Genomic DNA, 12,938 nt, shown 5'->3' with positions numbered 1-12,938 from the left:
CTTGTGTAGCAGGTGGCGAAACCACTGAGCTAAATCCCCAGCCCTGAGGGTTGGTTTATGGAAGAAAAGCAATAGGAATAAAGAAGATTATGGCTTATTTCACAGGTGAAAGGATAGCCCATTTTATAGGAGAAAATCACGAGCCCAGTCTATTGTTTTTCTTAAGGTTAGGTTTCTGCCTTTTACCTCATCAACTAAGCTAATTTATGGATTTAAAAAGTGTCTTTTGGGGGCCAGGGATTTAAAATGCTCAGTGGCACTGTGCCTGCCTCACAAGTATTTTTAAAATAAAAAATTTTAAAAGTGCCTTTTGGGCCCGGGATTTAGCTCAGTGGCACCGAGCCTGCCAAGATCCTGAGCACAAGGTCCTGTGTTTGATCCCAGTACCAAAAAAAACCACAAAAAACCCCAAAATAAATAAAAAAATAAAAAGTGTCTTTAAGGGATTTGGGGTATGATAGGCCAGGAAGAAAAGAAATGTGAAGCTTCAAGCCTAGGGAGTACAGATACAGATAACCTTTGGAAACTTTGATTGTATCCTACAGTTGTAGTCTTCTTTTTTTTTTTTTTTGTACCAGAGATCGAACTTGGGTCCTTGCACTTGTGAGGCAGGCGAGGGAACCACTGAGCTAAATCCCTGGCAGTTGTAGTCTTCTTAAAGTACAGTTTTTATTTTGTTTTGTTTTTTGAGACAGGGTCATGCTATGTAGTGAGGCTTGCCTTGAACAAAAGTACAATTTTTAAATTATAATTTTTCTTGTCTCCTTTTTTTTTGTACTGGGAATCAAACTCAGGGCCTCATGCTTGCCAGGCAGGCACTGCACCACTGAGCCACATCCCTGGCCATTCCTTGTCTCCTTTCTACCTATCTTTATTTCTTCTATTCTACCTCAGTTTCCCACCCCAACTTTGATCCCTTATTGTTAAGGGATGCATAGGGGTCAAAGGTCTGTCCATCTTCTTATGGCTGCTTCAGACTGATGGGAACACTGACCATACCTAGTTCAAAAGTCTCACTCTCAGATTTAAAGGAAACATAGGAAAATGAATTTTGTTTGATGAGCCATCATCCTTTTTTTTTTTTTTTTTTTTTTTTTTTGCAGTACTGGGGATTGAACTCAGGACCTTGCACTTGCCAGGCAAGCGCGGTCTCACTGAGCTAAATCCTAGCCCCCCCATCATCCTTTGATAGTCAAGATTGTAGTCTTTTTTTTTTTTGAGACAGGGTTTTGCTCTGTACCCCAAACTGAACTCAGACTCATGGCAATCATCCTGCCTCAGCCTCTCAAATACTGGGATTACAGGTGTGAGCCACCACACCCAGCTTCCAGATTATAATTTTGATGCCTCCTTTATGTTCTGCTGCTGGCTTGCCATACAAAATATCACCAGGCAGGGCTCAAGGTGGTCCCCGAAGTGGAGAAGGGAGTCTTGAGTGACCCCATACACAGGGCAGGTTGCAGGTTCACTGATTTCCATCACAGAAAAAGAATTATCAGGACATGTCAGTAAGAGACATAAAGGAATTTATGAGGCAGAATTTAAAGTATATATTTGCTGGGAATTTAGCTCAGTGGTGTTGCGCCTGACTTGAAAGTGCAAGGGCCTGAGTTTGATCTCCAGTACCAGGAAAAAAAAATTTACACTACCCCATCGAGGGAGTAGTGGGAGGGTGGGTGAAAAAAAAAAAAAGCATATACTCAATTTTTAGAGTCCAGTCCAAGAGAGAGGCACATTATAGTCTGGAGCTAAGAATATGTGTTTTGGTGGTGGAAATTGTCCCTACAACTCTTTCACTTTGCATGCCTATGAAACTAGTATCACATGAACGAAACAAAAATCTTTTGCCAGCTCATACGGTAGCCAGACCCCCTTAGACCATGGCTACTGTGGCCTCTGATTGCATGGATACCTGAAGAGGATGAAATGAATTGGAGGGAACCAGTTCCCTAGAAGTTCCTTCTTGAGCAGGAGTCCTAAAGACCCTGTTCTTAAATGAAATGTAGACCCATTTTTTGCCAGCGTGGACATACATGACTTCTAGCCGAATTAACAGTTAAGTTCTTGATCCCAGCTGAAACCTCCTGAGCCTGGCCTGTAGTGTCAACATTCTGGTCTTCTGAGTTTCTACCGTAGTCAACCATCAGGCTGTGCTCACAGGATTCTAGGGCTTACTTAGCCCACATCTCAAACCTTTCCAAACTCCACTTACAAACCAGCTCCAAATATTTCTAAAGCACGTGGTCAGGTACAGTCACAGCAAGGACCCCACTCCTGGTGTCAGTTTTCAGTTTCCTGTCACTAAGACAAAATACCCAACACTCACAACTTAAAGAGAAAAGATTTGATATGGATCACAGTTTGAGGCGCCAAGGTAGAAATATGGTAGAAGGGCATAGCAGAGCGAAGATGTCTGTAGTTCGTGGGAGTTGGGAAGCATACCGAGGGGATAGTGCCCAAGGGGAAGGGGTGAGAGAACAGGTGTTGTACCCAGGGTCACACCTCCCTGACACAGCCAGGCGTATCCAGAAATGTGCTTCTCTAAGCCCTGTGTCGGCTCCCAAGCCAATCAGGTTGGAGCTGTTAAGCTTAACCACCACAAGTGCCTAGACAAGGGGTGGCAAACCCATGGCACGTGTGCCGCAACAGACTGTTTATATCATTGAGCGCTATCAAAGGTTCAACATCACTGGCCTAGAACATTTGGCAACAAACACAATAGTACTTATAAAATAAACTAAGTCACTCAGTACTTAATAGAGGCCCACTAGTGTGGTCAGGCACACCCCTGAATTCCCTTGGCAGACACGTGTGCTTTCTTCCATAGTCTCAGGTTATACTGTTATTTATTCCAAAGTAGCAAATATTCAGAGTATATTTGTCTATGTGTGTGTCTTTCTTTAGAACACACATGGTGACTTCATACTCTGCCCAGTGTTGGGAGGAGGGTGCTGAGTGATCCTATAGAAGGAGCGGCTTTAGGGGAGAGATGATGAATTCAGTTTCCATGTGTTAATGTGGAGTAACTGTATAGCCAGATACCAAGGAGATATGTTCATTATGCACCTAGGGACGAAGATCCAGGATGAATGTGGATGTTTGAAAGTTGTTAGTATATAGATAAGTGACAGTTGAAGCTTTTATAGATAAAAATCACCTAGGGAGAATATAGAGAGAAGTTAGTCAAAGACAGCATTGTGCTGTGCTTTTTTTTTTTTGGTACTGGGGATCAAACTTGGGACCTTGTGCTTGTGAGGCAGGCAGTAGCACCACTGAGCTAAATCCCTGGCCCCCCAGAAAGAATATTGAAGAAGAACTAGGGCTATTTTTTAAAAAAGTAATAAGGCTAGGTACAGCAGTGCATGGCTTTGATGCCAGCTACTAGGGAGGCTGAGTCAAGGCAAGCCTGGGCAACTTATGAAGCATGCTGTGGCACATGCACCATGGGGTTGCCACCCCTTGAAAAATAACAAGGACTGGGCTGGGGATTTAGTTCAGTGTTTCCACCGCCTGCCTCAAAAACTCAAGGTCCCAAGTTTGATCCCCGGTACCAAAAGAAAAAAAAAAATCTATATTATTAAAAATAAATAAATAACAAGGACTGAGATGTAGCTCAGTGGTGAAGCATCCCTGGGTTCAAAGCCCAGTGCCAAAAGATGAAATGAAAGGACAATCAGGATGAAGAGTTTTGTGGGGACCAAGTGAGTTTACAGATATGAGCAGGTAAATTCCAACCAAGACTCCAAGGCTATCGTGAATGGGGGCAATGCAACGGGCCTTTTCCTTTTCTGGTTTTTGAGACAAGGCCTATGTAGTTCAGGCTTTGAACTCACCATATAATTCAGGCTAGTCTTTAACGTATGGCAATCCTCCTGCCTCAACCTACTGAGTGCTAGGATTACAGGCGTGTGCTACCATGCCCAGATCTGGGCCATTTTATCAGTTAAAACTGTGGTTTTAGGCCAGGCATGGCGGCACAAACCTGAGATCCCAGTACTGTGGAATGCTGGGGTAGGAGGACCATAAGTTTGGGGCTGGGGATGTAGCTCAGGATGAAGGCCCTGGGTTCAGGGCTAAGTACTAAGAAGAAGAAAAAAGGTCTGGAGATGTAACTCAGCATTGCCTGGGCTGAACCCCCAGTTCCACAGGCAAAACAAAAGTAAAACTCAGCATGGTTTTGAAGAAAAACAAGGTAGAAGTTTGAAAAGACTTAAAGAGTACTTTTTGTAGTTTTTTTCTTTGAGATAGGGTCTCCTGTGTAGCCCTGGCTGGCCTTGAACTCAGGATGACCCTCCTGCCTCCGCCTCCCAAGTGCTGGGATTACAGGTGTGTGCTGCCACACCCAGCTTTCAGTTATATGTTTCTCAGGGCAAAAATATTTTTTTCTTTTTTGTTGAGACAGTCTCATCATGCTGGCCTGTAATCCCACACTTAGGAGGCTGAGGGAGGAGGACCAGTGTGAGTTGGAAGCCAGGCTGAGCTATATAGTGAGTTCAAGGCCAGCCTGAACTATATAAGGAGACCCTATCTCAAAAACAAACCATTTTGGAATTAAATATTTGCTGTAGATAATAGAAAATCAACTAGAGATTCCAGAGCTGTGGTAGAACTCTGGGTGTGCTGCTTCGAGGCAGCTCTGCTGCATCTAGCCCTGTAGCTCAGGGGCCTGCTCCAGAGTGGCCACGCTCTGCCCGGGTCCCATGCTGGGCTCCTGTGTACGAGTTTACCTAGGGAAAGAGCTTTGCAGCTGAATGAATTTAAACACAGAACAATCATCTCTCTCCCATCTTCCTCCTGACTCCCGGGATGACCAAGTGTCCCCCAGACTTTTCGTACAGGGGTACATATTTAGGTTTTCACTTTCCGAAGGAAACACAAGACAGTTTTTGTTAGTTTTGTGTTTTTTTTTTTGTACTGGGGATCGAACTCAGGACCTTGCACTTGTGAGGCAGGTGTGGTGCCACTGAGCTAAATCCCTGGCCCAATTGTTAGTTTTTTGTGTATGTTTGTTATTCTTTTCTTCGGCGACTTACCTTTCCATTTTCACCCAAATCTGGTTCATGTGATTTCCTTAAGCAAAAATTCAAATATCCACCTGCAATCTGTTTCTGTACCCCTAAATCGCACCATATATGTTGTAGATCCTGGATTTTTAGGTATTTTTAGATAATGGTTTCTATAAAGTTGAATAACTGATTTCACTAAAATGAGTGTATTTAAAAACTAGAGACCTCTTAAGGTCTCAGCTTTCATTTGGGACTTAACTAACTTTGAATGCAACCTGATTTAACATGTGTTCGCTAGTTGCTTATTCTGGTTAACTGTCTGCCAGACTGAAACATTTTGAAACAGATTGTAAAACAGTATGAAAATACAAGTAATACAACCTTTGTTTTAGGAAATGAAACTATAAAAGGAAAAGAGAACCTTTTTTTTTTTGGTACCGGGGATCGAACTCAGGTCCTTGCGCTTACACAGCAGGCGGCGAAACCACTGAGGTAAATCCCTGGCCCTGGAAAAGGGAATCTTAATGTCCTTAGACCACTGAAACAGTCTGACAGAAACACATGAAAACTTTGCCTGACACATTACCAGTGAGCCTAAATTGTAGCTAGTCCTTGCCTACACATTCGTGTTTCTTGATAGGTGATATAAGCTAAATTAAACCAAGATTTTTTGATGCTGGGTGTGATGGCACAACCCTGTAATCCCAGCACTCAGGAGGCTGAGGCAGGAAGATCACAGTGGGTTTGAGGCCAGCCTCAAAAAAAAACCAAGACGATAAACAGCCTGAGAAAAGAAACAAAAAGATCTGCTTTGGCAGTCATCTCTATTAGCAAGTTTTGCTCTTCAAATGGCTTTTTTTAAAGTTTGTGTTTGTTTCTTGTTTGGGTGCAGGTTTCACCATCTCCTCTGGAGACCGATGGAGCCTGGAGGTTGGACAGGTGTACACCATTTCAGTAGAGGTGTTTGATAAAAGCAGCAAGAAGGTCTACATTTCAGACGTGAGTCTCGTATTCCCAGCTCCTTATATGGATAACCTCTTTCTGGTTAGAAGGCCCTCTTTCTTCCTTTGCACTAACAGTTTAACTTCAGAAATAGAGTTACTAGTTTTTTATTATTTTAACTGGTTCTACCCTTGAGGAACACTAAATCAGAAGTGAAAGATGGGCAGAATTACAGCAGGGTGGAGAACTGCAGTGATGCTGCTTTGGAGGGGTCCCCTGCAACGCACCTCAGAGGTGCTGAGCATGGCACTGCCGTGTGAATACCCAGGGTGGAGTGTTGTGTTCATTCACACTGTAGGGTTTTCTTTCTTTCTTTCTCTCTCTCTCTCTTTTCTTTTTTCTTTCTTTTCTTGTACTGGGGATCAAACTCAGGACCTTGGGCTTTCGAGGCAGGCGCAGGCACCCCTGAGCTAAATCCCCAGCCCTTTGTTTTTGTTTTTGAGACAGAGTCTCGCTATATAGCGCAGCATGACCTCCAACTCACGGTAGTCCTCCTGCCTCAGCCTGCGGATTGCTGTGATTACAGGCATGTGACACCACATCCAGCTTGCTTGCTTCTCTCATTCTTTCTTTTTTTCTCCTGAAAATTATCAACCTATGGAACACCACAAATTATTGTAAATTTGCATAAGTTCTGACTCCTTCTATTCCTGATACTTTTCATTAACAGATCTTTCAAAAACTAGTACCATTTTAGAAGAAAAAACAAAAAAAAACCCCAAAAAACTAGTACCATTTTAAATGACATCTTGCTAACTCAGACCTTCCATGAGGGAAAGCAAAGGTTTTTGTCTTCATTTCTTTATTCCTCGACTACATAATAGTCTTATATACACTTTGGAATTAAGGTGGCTTTAGAAAAGAACATACCTTCAGGTTTGGTTGCTGTTGGGCCAATTTCAGAATCTCAGAATTACGTGCAGCTTCCTGACGGAGTATTTTGAAGAGCAGCTAACTACTGTGAATGGATCTTACCATGTAATAAAAGTCCTGAAAGCTGGTGTGAACATAAATGGATCTCTGACTTCCATTATTCACCAGGTGGGAATTAAAGGATGGTCTTCATAAGCTAAAAACACTGAAGTTGGGCTGACTTGATTTATAAGCAGGTATGATATATACTACCCTTATATTGTACAAAATAAAGAAACTGATAAACAGTAATCTTAGTAGTTTAACTTCTACAAATTTTCCATTCCAAACTTTGTTGCTGTGCATAATTTGCATTTGTGGTCCTTGTGTATATCATTTGGAATTCCTTTATATTATTTCAAACTGGGTGTGGTGGGACACGCCTGTAATCCCAACATTTAGGAGGCTGAGGCAGGAGAATTGCCCTGTGTTCCAGACCAGCCTGGGCTACACAGTGAATTCAAGACCAGCCTGAACTACATAGTGAGACCTTGTCTTCAAAAAAAATTATTTCAAAAAGAAATTATTTCATATGCATATTTCCTGTCAGATACACCTAGGGTTCCTTTTATTCTAAGGTTCCAAAGGGTTACCTGTGCATAGTGGCCTATGCCTCTAACCCTAGCTGACTCAGGAGGATTGTAAATTCAAGCCCAGCCCAAGCAACAAAGTGACTTAGCAAGAACCTGTCTCAGAATAAACAATTTTTTAAAAGGCCGGGGATGTCGCTTAGTGCAAAGGGTCTGGATTCAGTCCCTGGTGCTGCAGATAAATAAAAAGGTAAATAAATACCTACCAAAGGATTAATATGCCATTGTATCCAGCCCTTCCCTCAACAGTGAACTTCTTTTCCAGGTCTTTACTACTCTCATAACTGAGTATCTTTGTACATTCTTTTTCTCCTTTTGGTTAATTTTCATATGATACAATACCAGAAGTAGAGTTACTAGGTGAAGGTATGAAGAATTAATCTGGTTTTCTTTTTTTTTCTCTTGTTTGTTTTTCTGTTCTTTATTTCATTTTATTTATTTAGATTTTTGGGGGGGGGTACCGAGGATCAAACTCGAGTCCTTGCGCTTGCGCAGCAGGTGGCAAAACCACTGAGCTAAATCCCTGGCCCTTGATTTAGTTTTTTTGAGACAATCTCACTATGTGGTTCAGGCTGGCCTTGAACTCACTATGTAGCCCACTCTGGCCTCAAATTCACAGCGATCCTCCTGCCTCAGCCTCCTGAGCGCTGGGATTATAGCCATGTGCCACCATGCCTGGCTTATAAATTTCTTCTTAATTGAGAACTTTCAAATAAAATCCAAAATCTTCTAAATAATATAAAGATCTGACAAAAATTATCTGGAACAGGTAGTGGCTGTACTATTTAGATTGTGCTTTTCTTTTTGTTTGTTTTTTGAGACAAGAGTCTTGCTTTGTAGTTCTAGCAGGATTTAAATTGACTATAATTTAGGCTGACCTTGGACTTCCAGGGATCCTCCTGCCTCAGCCTCCCAAGTGGTGAGATCATAGGTGTGCGGACTGTGCCAGCTAGATTGTGCTTTGTAGTCAGCTGTAGTCCCTATTACTCTGTTTGTTGTTGCCATTTGGTTTGTTTTTGTTTTTGTTTTGAGACAGTCTCACTATGCAGGCCACACTGGCCTCAAACTCATGATTCTTCTGTCTCAGTCTCCCAAGTGCTGGAATTACAGCTGTGCACTACCATAACCAACTTCTCCCTATTATTTTCATCCAGTTTAATAAACCAGGTTATGTTACCTACCTGTAGGCATTTGACTCTGTGACTCTACCTGAATGACTGGCCCCTGGAAACTTCTGCAGCCTCAGGTTTTCTCACTCTCTAGGAACTTTTGTTTTTTAAACAGGGTCTCTGTAGCTCAGGCTGGCCTTGAATTTACTATGTATCCTAAATTGGCCTTGAACTCTTGGTGATCCTCCTGCTTCAGCCTCCCGGGTGCTGGGATTACAGGCATTTACCACCACACCTGCCTTTATGAACTTTTGGTTCCCAGAAAATGCCTTGCTCTTTTTTGCTCTAAGTTTTATTTCCATTTTTTATTATTATTATTATTTTTTGGTACTGGGGATCAAACTTGGGTCCTTGTGCTTGTGAGTCAGGTGATGGAACCACTGAGCTAACCGCCCCCCTTATTTCCATTTTTAAAATTTTATTTTGTGAACAAATGTAGTTCCTTTTGTATCTGACACTCCCTGCTCAGCATACAGGTCCATAATCATCATGTTTGTATCTTTCATCAGATTATAGACTTGGAAGTAATGAGTAGCTTTGTTCACAGCTATTTCCCTGACATATAGCAGAGTGACTGACATATATTTAGTACAAATAAGTATCTGTTAAATGAATTAATGATATTTGGATTAGTTCAGTCAAATATGGATCTCCATTCATTGTTAGAATATGCCCTGCCTGGGCCGGGGATTTAGCTCAGTGGTGCCGCCACCTCCCTTGCAAGCACAAGGTCCTGAGTTCAATCCCTGGTACAAAAAAAAAAATCTATTTTGCCCTTTTCTCTTGTTTCTATAGAATAACAGTATTCAGCCTATCAAAGTTCTGACTCAACACCAGCAAGAAGTGGTTATTTATTTCCCCATCAAGCTCACACCTGCCTCCCTGGCATTTCCTCATCATCCCCTGGGAGTGCTGTATCACTATCAAGTACAGGTGAGTACAGGTGAGGTGTCCTAGCGAACTCACAAAGACTAAGGTCAATGCCTTTGATAGGTTAGTTTATTGAAATTTGGTTAAAGTCACATTTTATTTTCCCCAGTCTTTGGGGGGCGGGGGATGAGACAGGGTCTCACTGTTCACGCTGACCTCAAACACATGGTGATCTTCCTGCCCCAGCCTCCTGAGTGCTGGGATTACAGATGTGAGCCACCACGCCTGGCCACCGGCTTCACCTCCAGTCTTTTTTTTTTTTTTTTTTTTTGGTACCAGGGATCGAACTCGGGTCCTTGTGCTTGCACAGCAGGTGGCGAAACCACTGAGCTAAATCCCCACCCCCTAACCTCCAGTCTTAATAGTATAACTCAGTTTTTGGTAACCTCCAAATCATGCATCTATAACATCTGTCTATCTTCCATATATTCTTTCCTTGTGAATTTTACAAAGTTTTGTTAAATTGCCTTGTTCCCCATTGTTTTTCTTTTGTGGAAGTACTGGGGATCAAACCCACAGGCACTCTGCCACTGATGTTCCCAGTCCTTTATTTTTTATTTTAAAACAGGGTCTCGCTAAATCCCCCAGGGGAAATTGAAACTTTCAATTATCCAGCCGGGCATGGTGGCACATTCCTGTAATCCCAGCATTTGGGAGGCTGAGGCAGGAAGAATCACTACAAGTTTGAGGGTAGCCTTGGCTACATAGTGAGTTTGAGGCCAGCCTGAACTACATAGAGAGAACCTGTCTCAAAAACCCAAACACCAAACCAAAACAAAAAACCTTTCGGTCCTCCTGTCTCAGCCTCCCAGAATGATGGGATTTTAGGCATAAAACATGCCCAGCTCCTTGCACCACAGCCCCTCTTCCTTGTTGTTGTTGTTTGTTTGTTTTTTCCTGTACTGGGAATTGAACTCAGGACCTTGTGCTTGTCAGGCAGACACGGCACTGCTATGTTGTTTGAATTTTTTTTTGTTTTTTTTTGTTGTTGTTGTTGTTTTTGGTACCGGGGATCGAACTCAGGTCCTTGCGCTTGCGCAGCAGGCGACAAAACCACTGAGCTAAATTCCCGGCCCTGTTGTTTGACTTTTTTTTTTTTTTTTTAGTACCGAGGATCGAACTTGGGTCCTTGCTCTTGTGTAGCAGGTGGCGAAACCACTGAGCTAAATCCCCGGCCCTGTTGTTTGATTTTTAAGACTAGGTCTCCCTGTGTAGTTCAGGCTGGTCTTGAACCCACTATGGAGCAAGACTGGCCTTGAACTTTCAGTTATTTCCTTCCTCAACCTCACAAGTGCTAGGATACAGGCACGTACCACCCCACACAGCTACTTGGCAGTTTCTTAATGTGTACAGATATAACCTGTTATGTAGTTTTATTCTTAAACCGTATTTCACCACTCAAGCTTTCCATTTTGACTTAAACTCCATTTTTCCTCCTGTGTAATTGAATATAAGGTTGTGCTTTCTCCCAGGCGGAAGGTGATAGTGGCAACTTCACCTGGACTTCTTCTAATGATACAGTGGCTGTGGTCACCACTAAAGGAGTAGTGACTTCGGGTCGAGTCAGGGGGAAAAGCACAGTGTGGGCCCGAGCTGTGCAAAATCCCTATCGGTGTGGGGAGATGAAGGTAAATGATCTCCAAAGAAACCGCTTTGCCTCTGAGACACTGCTAAATGTCTAAGTGTTTAAATCTAAGTACCTTACTGTGTTTGAAAATATTTTTAGTCTAATTTCACTATGTAAAAATGTTGCTCAAATTTATTCTGGAAGTACATATTGCTTAAATATTTCTGAACCTGGGTTGAATTCTGCTTCACTTAATAACCATTTATTAAGCTGAGCATAGTGGTTTGTGCCTGTAATCCCAGCACTCAGGAGGCTGAGGCAGGAGGATTGCTTGGAGTTCAAGGCCAGCCTGGGCTATACAGGGAGATCCTTTTTCAAAAACAACAACAAAAAATAACACCTTACTTAACATCAATGTCTGTTCTCTAAAATGAGGAGAAAGTTAGCATCTAGCTCAATAATCTGATAAGAACCTGTCAAAATAAAATGAGATAAATCAAACCTGTCAGAGTATAATGTTTAACTCAGTACTTGACATATTCAATACTTACTGATAGCTGTTTTTCTTCTTATTATATATACAATTTTTTTTTTGGTACTGGGGATCGAACTCGAGTCCTTGCACTTGCACAGCAGGCGGTGAAACCATTGAGCTAAATCCCCGGCCCCATATACAATTTTTAAATGACCTTTATATACCTTTATTTGTAGTCTCACATTTTTGTTTGTTAATCTTTTTTCTGTAAGATTGAGAATACCTTTTTACTCTATTTTATAACCATCTCCCTATTTTTCTCCCACTTTCAATATAATGTTGCTTTTCACTGCAGGACTCAGCATTTTTCTATTATTCAGCAATCATTTATTGAATATTCTGTAGGTACTTAACACCACCCTAGATGTCATAGGGTATTAAAAAAACATTTAGGGGCCAGGGATTTAGCTCAGTGGTTCTGCCGCCTGCCTCGAAAGCACAAGGGCCCAAGTTCAATCCCTGGTACAAAACAAAAAACCAAACATGTAATGTGCTGTCCTTATTTTAAAGAAGCTGAAGTCTAGGTAGAAAGATATATTCACATGAAAAGTTCAATAACATGTTAAGGAAGTGATATGTAAAGTTTCTTTTATTTAAATTTCATTTTCTTTTGTTGGTTTTTTTTGAGACAGGGTCTCACTGTGTAGTTCAGGCTGGCCTTGAATTCACTATGTAGCCCAGGCTGGCCTCCAACACATGGCATCCTCCTGCCTCAGCCTCTTGAGTGCTAGAGTCATAGGCATGCACCACCATACCCGGCAATGTGAAGTATTTTAAAGGAGAATAGGACTGACAGCTGCTTGAGTTGTATGGAAAAGTACTATTTGTTTATAAAGGAGGAATCTTTGTGGATGGGGCCACAGTAGTTAGAGACTATCATGCAAGGGTGAGAATTAGAGTTAAACTCTAGATGAAGGAAGCAAACCAAGGCCTCAGGACCAAACCCAGACTGCTGGCTTGTGGTAAGGGAAGTCTGTCAGCGCTCCTCTTCATTGTCTGTGGCTGCTTTCGGCTCCTCTGCAGAGCTGAGCAGTAGTTGCAGACACCTGGTAGCCTGCATGAGTGCATTTACTCATTTACTCTCTGGCCTTTATAGAAAGCATTTGCCATTCCCTGCTGCACACACTGGAGAGTGACACTGGTTTTTATACAGGCCAGCAATATGGTGAAGCCTGGGTGTAGAAGGATATCTAATTATTTTTATAGGTAGACAAGAACAATGATAGT

The 12,938-nt window shown here is 42.1% G+C and overlaps 1 protein-coding gene across 1 annotated transcript in view; it reads left to right on the top strand.

Moving 5' to 3' along the window:
* The window catches only part of Nup210l (nucleoporin 210 like), a 93,077-nt gene that overhangs the window by 18,633 nt on the left and 61,506 nt on the right, over positions 1-12,938 (top strand). The window contains 5 exon segments of the mRNA XM_087203444.1: positions 5,077-5,156; positions 5,899-6,005; positions 6,912-7,049; positions 9,475-9,612; positions 11,082-11,237. Coding sequence (XP_087059570.1) covers positions 5,077-5,156; positions 5,899-6,005; positions 6,912-7,049; positions 9,475-9,612; positions 11,082-11,237 — 619 coding nt within the window.

Source organism: Heterocephalus glaber, unplaced genomic scaffold (genome assembly GCF_053883595.1).
Source record: "Heterocephalus glaber isolate CG9 unplaced genomic scaffold, H.glaber_assembly_v1.0 deba00001795, whole genome shotgun sequence".
Taxonomy (NCBI): domain Eukaryota; kingdom Metazoa; phylum Chordata; class Mammalia; order Rodentia; family Bathyergidae; genus Heterocephalus; species Heterocephalus glaber.
This window is presented reverse-complemented; position numbering and strand designations above follow the sequence as displayed.